At 45.0% G+C, this 10,937-nt stretch overlaps 1 protein-coding gene across 1 annotated transcript; it reads right to left on the reverse strand.

Moving 5' to 3' along the window:
- Positions 1 to 1,660: 1,660 nt before the first annotated feature.
- LOC122320345 lies at positions 1,661 to 9,799 on the reverse strand. The gene is made up of 4 exons (XM_043208538.1): positions 9,623 to 9,799; positions 3,926 to 4,387; positions 2,051 to 2,203; positions 1,661 to 1,969 (listed from the first exon to the last, which is right to left on the reverse strand). Exons 1-4 carry the CDS (start codon positions 9,692 to 9,694, stop codon positions 1,661 to 1,663), a joined length of 996 nt encoding a protein of 331 aa, XP_043064473.1. The 5' UTR covers positions 9,695 to 9,799.
- Positions 9,800 to 10,937: the final 1,138 nt, after the last annotated feature.

Raw genomic sequence — 10,937 nt, forward strand, 5'->3', positions numbered from 1 at the left:
ACTGCTGCTGCTGCTAAAGTCGCTGATGCTGCTGTTGAAGTTGCTGCTGCTGTTGCGTCCGGCCGTCTAAGCGCTCTGGTGGCGCTCACCCTCCAACTATACGTGCGTTGGAACCAATAACTGGAAACTCCGTACCGTCCTCTCCCTTTGTCACGTAACGCACGTACAGTGTGCCAGGCACACTGTGCCTCCAGTATGACGGTCACTACTATTATTTCCGGGCGGCTTTAGCTCAATAATATGATTCGGTTTTCCTTGCCACTCAGGCTGTGCCTCAAGTTGCAAACGACCGGGGAAATAAATTTCGTGATGGTGTATGGCCCGTCATATCTGGAGGCCAATTTTGCAGCGAAGCCATCCACCGCTCTGGACAGGTGGTGTTCCTTTGTACAGACTTTATCGCCAATCTTCGGGGTCCATGGCCTCCTTCGCAGGTTGTTATGGCGTGCCTGATCCTACACTGCCTTTTCCATATTCCGCCTGACGACCTCGAAGATTTCACTTAATTTCTATGCGTTCTCTGCTGGTATTTGTGTCGTCTTGCCGGTCCCAATCGTGTGCTCGTCGTACAGAGCCTTCGGAAGCCTGTGTTCTCCAACCTGGGTGATGATTGCTGGCGAGTATCCGGTGGATTCCACCACGCTGGTATTTAAAGCCAGTTGCAACTCTGGCAATTTTTGCCATTTTAACTTGAAACGATTCTCTCCCTTATGGCCTTTTGCAGCGATGCGGTGGTCGCCTTCTGCATGGCCACCATCACGGTCCACTTAGAGAATCGGTCCACCAGCACGAAAAGCATTGCATTCCCAAGTTCTGAACGTGGCAGTGGCCCGACGAAACCGGCGCACACTGTCGCCCATGGCTCCTTGGGAATCTTCTTCAACATCTTGCCAGCCGCCTGCTGTTGGTTCGGCTTATACCTCATACAACTTTCGCAGTTCCGTACATAGGCCCTGAAGTTTCTGTGCATGCCCAGCCAGTGGTACTTCACAGCCATCCTTGCAATCGTTTTCCGGCTGCCCAAGTGACCGGCCATTGGTGTGTAGTGGTTTTCTGCTATAATCCTTTTTCTAGAGACGCCGGGTATGCATAGCTTTCACGCGACCACGTCCCCGATTCTTGCTCTGCCCTCCATCATTTAGTCCGGGTATTTTTGCGGGTTTTTGTAGGGCATTTCTTTTTTTGTTGCGGAGTAATTCCTTTACGCTCCATCCCAAAAGTCACTTGAAAAGGATATTGCCCTTTCGTCTTGTTCCGAGTGTTGGGTGAGGATCGCGCCAAGCCCTCATAATTGTGGCATCTGTCTATAGGTCGAATGTTTTTGTGAAGTCGGGACACGCCAGGATTGCTTCGGCGACCAGCCTGACCCTGACTTCTTCAAAGGCTTGCTGGTGGTCGTCGGTCCATTCCCACTTCACTTTTTTCCGGAGTAGGGCATTGTGGTTGGACTAGAGTGGCGAAATCAGTTACGAAGCGTCGATACCACGATGCCACTCCGAGGTTCTACCTCAGTTCCTTTACATTATCTGTAGCTTCTAGCAACGCTATAGCCGCTATCTTCTTCGGATCAATTGCAATCCCTTGGTCTGTGATGCGATGCCCTAAGTACCGTAGCTCTTTCCTGAAGAATTTGCATACCCATCCTATATGGACTTCGCATTTATTTGCCGGAAATCAACACTCGGCGTTTCCCGCTCTTGCGCAGCACTCTTCGTTTTTGACGCCGATTTTTCGGTAATTCCAGCAGAATGCGTTCGGGTCCTTCCTGGCAGCGCCTGCATGTTGCTGCCTGTTCCCTCCTCATGGCCGGCGCATGACATCGGCCCTTTTGGGCTTTCTGCTGTTCAAACTGTTCCCTTTGCAGGTCGAGCTCCTCAAATCCATCCGCCAACGCCATCAGGCGTCCAAGTTCTGGCACCCGTAGGGGCGAACAAACAGCCGTAGTGCCGGTGTGCTGTTCTCCCCAATCCTTTCCAAGACCTCGTCCTTGGACATGCCCAGCCGTAAAGTCCCTGAAGCTTTCGCCATAGCCTTGCTTACGCTACCTGACCTGATCTGCTAGTTTGGCCATGTATCCCCTGGGCAAGAAACTGTAGATGAATTCGTCCCAGGTCTCCCAGATTCTGTTGTTGGCAATGAACCATTTCAGGGCTCTGCCCTTTAGGAGTTCCGGCATCGCCCTCGGAATTTGGTCAATGTCTATCTAGTACGTCATGGGTGACCATTCCACTTACACGAGGAATTCTAGAGGCTTGTCGTTTCCATCGTACCGGAAGCTCCATTCCCTCACCTGTTTCGCGACTTTGGCATAGTCCTGCCCTGCCGGCCAGAGTCCGTCTCATCTCCTCGACAAGGCTATATAGCTTTATATCTAGGGCACTTGCGATGGCTGGGAAGTCGTTATTTTTAAGGTTGAATAACCACGACTTTCCCTTTCTAACTCTGTTTTTTCTTTGTTCCAAGAATCACGCTTGGGCACCATATCTAACGAAATGCTTTTTCTGTTTGCTCGCTACGTAAACGGGTGGCTAGCTCAGTTGAGTTTGTTTGTTCGTCCCACAAAATTTATTAATGAGTGACCCCGAAACCAGGAAATACACAGAATAGGTTAGATTATAGCAAAAGGGAGTTTGGTTTATTGACTCTCGTTATGAAATTGACTAAATGTGAAATGCTCTGTATGGCGACGATAATGCCCTCGTGGACGCTGGTGATAATTCCCGCGTCGACTCCTGCGGCGGCACGTCTACCTCGCGTCCTCTGCCTCACCGAGTCTTTTGGTTACCGGTAGCGTACTTGACTCGCTACTGGTCTTTCTCGAATGAACCTCTAAGCAGAACCTCCCTAGCGAGGCTAAGCAGTGATGCTTGTTGTCAACACTATTCGCTCCACCCCGGAGTTTGGTCTGGACTACGTCGGCATGGCCCTCGGCAGGTTCTCACTCTCTTATGAACCGACACCGAGTACCTTTCACACAACATATACTGCTATGACTCTACTAACTTCGTCGTTGCTCAGACTCGTAGACGCGCCCTACACTTTACCTTGCACCGTCTGGATCTCAGCTAGGCAGTTTCAGCTTATGTGGACGTGACCGTCGCTGGGCTTTTTGACTCGATGATTTTGATCTGGATAATTTGGCACTTGGTATTCACTTGGGCTTCCACTCGCGTTGGTGCGATCTCTTACACGACTTGACTGTCCCTCTAGCGAGCGTGTGTCCTCCTTTCATACGCAGACTTGGTCCCGTAATTTTCCTCCAGACAGTCCAAAGCCCAAAGTATAAAAAAGTGCTCAAAGTCCTCAACTTCACCGTTATAACGGGGTCAAAGTCCGCAGAGGTACCTTTAGTTCACAGTATCTCCTCTTTCCGCGGGTCCGAAGTCCGTTATGTTGGGTCCAAAGTCTGGGTATAATAGACTGTTTTCCATAGTATCTGAAAATTTAGAAGCGTTTTTCTAATTATTAAAAACCGAAACTTGGGTGGCTAATTAATAAATTTATTTTGGCAAAACGACGAAAACGAAAAAGAAATGCGTGCGCTCGATCAAACTCAATTTCAACGAAACTTATTCTAACAATTCAAAAATAAAAAAAACGAAAAACTGGCTTCAGCCAACACCGGCCCCGTTGAAGGCCCGTCCGGCTTCAACATATTGGAAGCGGCGCCAATTTATGGATGGCCCGCTTAAAAATCCCTCCTCCGCTGGTCCTCACTTCGACGACCCTGACCATGCCGTCCTCTCCTGCGTGAGTGGCGATGATCCTCCCTATCAGCCATTGTTGAGGCGGCAGGTTGTCCTCGGCGACGACGACCAGTTGTCCTTCCTGGATGTTGGGCTGCTCCTGGTGCCACTTGCCCCGAATTTGCAGGCCCAGCACATAATCCAGGGACCATCGCCGCCAGAACATTTGCCTGGCTGACGAGACAAGTTGCCATCGCCGCAAGCAACTGAGACCCGCCTGGTCCGGGGTCCGGAGTGCTGGGATGGGGAATAGCGGCCCGCCTGTCAGCAGGTGCCCTGGTGTTAGCGCTTCTCCGTCGCTGGGATCGTTGGATAGCGCGCCTAGCGGCCGGGAGTTCATCGCCGCCTCGATCCCGACGAGCACCGTCTCCAGCTCTTCTGCGGTTAGGAGCGCGCTGCCCACCGCTCGTAGGAGTAGGTGCTTTGCAGTTTTCACACCTGCCTCCCAAAGCCCGCCCATGTGCGGAGCCCGAGGCGGTGTGAATGCAAACTCGCATCCGCTTCTTGACGCGAATTCTCGAATGGCGTCTGCCTCCTTCTCTATGCGCTCCCGAAGGCCCTGGAAGTGGCGACTCGCTCCGACGAAGTTCGTCGCGTTGTCGCAGTGGACTGTGCGAGGGCATCCTCGGCGCCCAACGAACCTTTGGAAAGCCAATAAGAAGGAGTTAGTGGTTAAGTCTGACACAATTTCTAAATGAACCGCTTTGGACGCAAAACACACAAAAAGCGCTATGTAGGACTTATAAGGAGGCCTTCCACGAATTTTCAATGTCGTATAGACGGGGCCACAAAAATCAACGCCACAGATACTAAATGGGCGGAGAGCACGGAGACGATCTGCGGGTAAATTTCCCATAATTTGTGTCATTAGTCGAGGCTTGCATTTAAAGCAGCGAATACAGGATCGAACTATTTGACTGCAGACCTCCTGAGCGTTTACGATCCAAATACGCTGTCGAAGGAGACTCACAAGTGCTCGTGGCCCGACATGAAAATTGGTTAGATGCAAATGCCGGACATAGCTCTGCACAAATTGGGAGCATTTTGTCAACAGCAGGGGAAACTTGGCATCGTACGTTATAGGAGCATTTGCTAATCGCCCCCCAACTCGCAACAACGAAAAATTACACCAAGTGCCTGAGTCTTCATGAATGAATGGGTTCAATCGTTGAAGACTTGGGCCAACTCTGGAGTTCTTCCGAACTTTTTCTAGAACTTCGTGATACTCGTGTTTCTGGATGGTCTCGACAATTTTTAAAAAGGCTTCGTTGTACTCATTCGGAGACAGAGTTTTTTCAAAAACTATACTCTTGTCTCTGCATTTCCTTATAAAGCGGAACATGTAACCGAACACTCTAAGCAGCTTGAGGTGTGACGAAAATCCCTCGATGACATCTACCAGTTCCGACTTCCGTACCGTGGCGGCCATCGTTACCACAGTCTTCCTTGATTCTTCAATTAGGACCTTTTCATCAAGAACGAAATGTGAATTTTTGGGCCAGGTCTCTTCTCCATTCTTCAAAAAGGATGGTCCAGTAAACCAGATTGAATCGCTAATTTCCTCTATGTCACAACCTCTTGATACAATATCTGCTGGGTTCTGGTTAGTTGGGACATGCCGCCACGTAGCTTCTCCTGACCACTCCTGAATCTCCGCTACCCTATTCGAGACGAATATCGACAAAGAAGACGGATGGGATCGAATCCAATGCAACGTAACTTCCGAGTCTGACCAATAGACTATCCGTTCGATAGGGACCTTTAATAGGGGTTTGATTCTGTGACAGAGATCTGCGAGAAGGTGAGCGGCACATAACTCAAGCCTTGGGAGCGTTTTAGTCTTGAGCGGCGCTACTTTAGATTTTGAAGTCAGTAATGACAGTTTAATACCTTCTGCAGTTTTGCTACGAATATAGACGCAAGCTCCATAAGCTCTCATGGATGCGTCGGCAAAGGCATGCAATTGAACCGGTGACATCGGATCGGTGTGCACATACCGCGGAATTGATATCTCTTCCAAACGAGACAATGTATTTTTCAATTTATTCCACGCAGTTTCCAAATGCACAGGAATCGACTCATCCCAATCCAACTTGTTCAGCCAGAGTTCCTGCAATAGGATTTTTCCTCTGATTACGATAGGACTAAGCAAGCCGAGGGGGTCGAACAGCTTCGATGTCACCGATAGTATGTTCCGCTTTGTCGCTCTGAGACCCATGACGGAATTGTCAATTTCAAACTTGAAAGAATCTTCGTTAGGCAACCACGATATGCCTAACGCCTTCGTCGACTCTGAATCCGAGATTGGTATGGATTTAACTGTGCTCTCAGATGCGGTGACCTCAGGTGAGTTCGAAAACCACTTTGTCAATTCAAACCCGGCGGTTTGAAGAACCTGAGACACTTCAGACCTAATAGATCTGAGCTCCTCGACGCATGCAGCACCAGTTAGCATATCATCGACGTAAAAGTCGGATCCAATCACTTCAGCAGCTCTAGGGAATGAAAGTTTGGCAGATTCACTCAACCTTTTTAAACACCGAATCGCTAGATATGGAGCTGGACCAGTTCCATATGTTACGGTGTTGAGCTGGTATAATCTCAAGGATTCTGAGGGGTCTCTTCTCCACACTATGAGTTGAAACGGCCTATCCGCTTCATTTACCATTACTTGGCGATACATTTTTTTAACATCGGCTGTCAGAGCAAACCTGTGCAGCCGGAAGCGGAGCAGTGTGGAGTATAACTCATCTTGGATAGTTGGGCCTACCATCAAGATATCATTTAGGGACACCTGAGATGACGTTTTGCAAGAGGCGTCAAACACGACACGCAACTTAGTAGACGTACTCTGGGGCCTAAGGACACACTGATGCGGAATAACATAATGTGGAGTCAAAGGAACTCTATTATCTGTAGGAGACATATGACCTAACGCGAGGTATTCTTCCATGAATTCGAGATACATTTTCTTTAATTCAGGATCTCGCGACAACCTTCTTTCGAGCGACAGAAATCTCCTTTTTGCAAAATCGAATGAGTTGCCCAATCCAGTGGGATCAGATTTAAACGGCAATCTTACTTCAAACCGACCTGATGGCAAAACCTGAGTGGTCTTTCTATAGTGTTCTTCACACAACTTATGCTCAGGTGATAGAATTTTCTTTATAGATGGCATTTCTTCCAGTGACCAAAACTTTTGTAGTGTGCTATCAATCGATACTAACAGCTCTTCACTACAACTATAACTATTCACAACATCTCTTGGGGCAGACGCCTTGTATCTGCCTGAAACAACCCATCCAAGTAGGGTCTTTTGAAGAGTTGGATAGTCAGAACCTTGCTTAATTTGACCAACAGCTAAAAGCTCGAAAAATGATTCTGCTCCTATCAACATATCTATTCTTTGTGGCTTGTAGAAATAGGGGTCTGCTAATGGTACGTTCGTAGGAATTTTCCAGTCACTGATATTCACAGACTGGTCCGGATGATATCCGGATATCGATTTCAAAATCCAAAAATCGAACGAAAATTCACTACCATTTATTCGCGACTTCACCACTGTGTGTACCTTTTTCTTAACTTGAGAATTGGATTCGCCAATACCAAGTAAGTTGATACACGATTCCTCTTTACGGATCTGTAAGCGGCGAGCAAGGTCTTCTGTAACGAAATTGGCTTGAGACCCAGAGTCAAGAAGGGCTCGAGCCAAAATGTATTCACCGCTTTTCGTGCGGACACTAACGATCGACGTGGCCAAAATCACCCTGTCCAATGATGTCGCATGCATAACATGTGACGTGGAAGGCTGATCCTGACTTTTAGAGGGAGACAAACTCTCTTGGGGTGGTGGCAACGCTAAACTATTCTCGGAGACGGTATACCTGTGCAGTAAAACGTGATGCGAGCGACCACAAACTCGACATTTACTACTCTTGCATTTGGAAACCGTATGACCCTTTCGCAGACAATTTATGCACAAAGACGCAGATTTAACAAAATCGAACCTTTGCATTACTGACAGCCGACCAAACGGACTGCAGTTCGCTAGGACATGGTCTCCAGCATTGCAATAGCTACAACTTTGCACGGACTTAGTGTTGGTCGAAGAACACGAAAACGAGCTTCGATTATGTTTGCTCGGAATTAATTTATCTTGCTTTGGTTTTGATGTTTCCTCAGCAGATAAATGCTGATATCGGCGATTCAACATCTTCTCACAATCGGACCAAAGCGGCAAAGTTTCATAATCAAGCTGTTCTTTCCATTTTTGTTTAGTCACTGGGTCTACTCTGTTCAAGACGAGATAAATCAACATTGCATTGGATATTTTTGTATCATCTCCTATCGATAACAACGATCCATAAATTGATGAAACGGTATCGATAAGGCTTCTTAAGGAAGACGCTGATTGGTGCGTAATTTTTGGAAGAGTGAACAATGTTGAGATATTATTCATAAAAATCAAGCATTCGTTATCGTAGACTTTTTTAAGGCTGGCCATAGCCTTCTCATAATTGCTCGCGGTGACTTGATAAGCCTTAATAGTCCCTAAGGCTTCACCGGAGAGACACGAAATTAGGTGGTTAAATTTCTCGATAACTGGAATGCTGTCGTCTTGATGAACGAGAGTTTCAAAAAGGCTGATGAAATTTTTAAACTCCGAATATTTGCCGCTGAACTTTGGCAAGGCCAAATTCGGAAGTCGAGCTCGAGTTGGGGCTACAGAAGCTGATCCGGAAATTTTTGGATCGCTTGCTGTCTTCAAGGCCGACAAAAGCGACATTAATTTTGCCTTGGTAACAATTGATAGCTCCTCCAACTCATCTCTAAATTCATCGCCATCATCTATATCTTCTATCTCTTCTTGCAATAGATTTGCCTTATTAATTGCAGCGTTTAACGTATCTAATCTACATTTCAATTCTTCTTCTTTAATCGCGATCGCGCCAGAATCGAGTCGATCACTTAATCGGCGAATGCTTTTTACTCGATTTTGTAACTTGGCTTTCAAGTCTTCAAGCAGGTTACTTTTGGGCTTTTCTTGGCTCATTTTTGAATTAAATTATCAAAAACCAAATTTATTTAAGTAAATTATTAAAGGACCAAGTGTGAAAAATTTAAATGAAATTAATTTTCGAATTAAACCACAAAAAAAATAATAATTTATAAATTATTAAATTTGTTCGAAAAAAAATTATTAAATAATTATTATTATTAAATAATTATTTAGAGGCGAGAAACAACGAAAATAATTTTTAAACTGAATATCGAGGCACGAAGTATCAAAATTAATAGTGGGTGCAAACGACGGCGAAAACCAATATACCCAACCGAATGCGGGGTAGCGCGTCACTTGACGGTCCGTTAACCTGTAGCGCGCCCAAATGACAAGAACCCAACAACAACAACAACGCTGCTAGCGGCGACCAAGCGAAAGCGAAAACGAAAAAAAGTTTACCGCTGCAGCTGCTTGTATATAAGGGCTTATATATTTGTGTATAACGGCTTAGATTAACTTCCCAACTATTAACTTGCGAGGTTTTAACGATAATTAAAAACAAGGGGGGCGACAGTGATTGCAATAATTTAACACAATTTAACAAAAGTTGCATCCAAATTGGTTCAAATAGTATACATAAATTTAGCACTTGTAAATATATTAGGTATTTATATATATATAATGGCTTTAATATTTTGGTACTCTTTGAAATTATTAAAATTGTTTAAATTTAATTTTGCATGCAATCTAGCTCTACTATTTTGTACATATGTGCCAAGAATTGAAAGCGAGGTGCAATTTTTCAGCACTAGACAATTAACGAATATTTCTAGTTTTTTGTCAAAACTCAGCTTTCAATTTTTCGCACAAATACCTTTGGTTCTTCGTTTGGATCTTTCAATCCTGCTGCCACTTTCCTTTTGCAACTTGAACAATCGCAGGGCATCCCTCGTCGGTGGCAGGAACGTCGAATTAGGGTATTTAATTTCGCGACCGGCACGATTAATTAATAGCTGGAGCTTAAATGTTTTTCTTTTGAACACACGTCGCGGGCAACTTTGTATATCACAAGCAAAATTGGATTTTTGTGCAATTTTCTGTATAACAAAAAAACACAAGAAAAAATCACTTGCACTTTTATGTTATTTGTGTCACTGTCACTTTTAAAAAAATTTGTTGCCTTTTATTTAATTAATTAGTCCACCCGGGGGCGCCATGAAAATTTAGAAGCGTTTTTCTAATTATTAAAAACCGAAACTTGGGTGGCTAATTAATAAATTTATTTTGGCAAAACGACGAAAACGAAAAAGAAATGCGTGCGCTCGATCAAACTCAATTTCAACGAAACTTATTCTAACAATTCAAAAAATAAAAAAAACGAAAAACTGGCTTCAGCCAACAGTATCTCTTTACAGATTTCTCTCTAATGTAAATGTAAAGCGGGAATCGGGGATTTATAAAGCTTTCTCGCTCAGGCGAATTCGGCCGCCGCTCTCCCGCACAGTACTTTTAGGTTAGCATGTAAGAGTTAGTGGAAAATTGAACTCCTTTTCGTGCGCATCGCCGCAACGTTCGTTTTCGTTCGCTAAAAAACCTCGCAAAGAATAAAAACCACTGCATCACAAGTTTCCCGTTTTCGTCAATATAAACTCATATTGTTTTTTTATGGCGACCCCGACGTGATCGTGGGTTATTATTTTTTTTTTTCGCATTATTTTCGGTGCGTGACAAACAATTAAAGACCAAAAACAATTCTCCGCGTCGGCTTAACATACATAAGCAAAAAGTGCCAATAAACAATCATTTTCGTCGGTGGAATTGCTGTTGCTGCTGAAGAAGCCTTTTCGTTGATGCTACTGGAGAACATTTTTTGATCGTTACCAAGCCTTGCCTCTCATCTTTCGCACCCTACATACGCCAAGCATATGGATCCGAAAAGGAAAGTTGCTGATCAGACAGAATCGGCCAGCCAGGTAAGAGTGTAAAAAGTTGAAAGTTATTCTGTGGCGTGATGTAAAATTGTGTTCGGCCAATCTTTCAACTTTTTGCATTCGTGTGAAAAAATCGGTAGATAGTGAGCATTCTAACCAAAAAATTTGATTTGCGCATGCACTAACAATTTTAATTCTAATATTATACATAAATATTGATATACCCATATATTTTATACTGTAATAAATATTGCATTA

Source organism: Drosophila ficusphila, unplaced genomic scaffold (assembly GCF_018152265.1).
Source record: "Drosophila ficusphila isolate 14025-0441.05 unplaced genomic scaffold, ASM1815226v1 contig_470, whole genome shotgun sequence".
Classification (NCBI taxonomy): Eukaryota; Metazoa; Arthropoda; class Insecta; order Diptera; family Drosophilidae; genus Drosophila; species Drosophila ficusphila.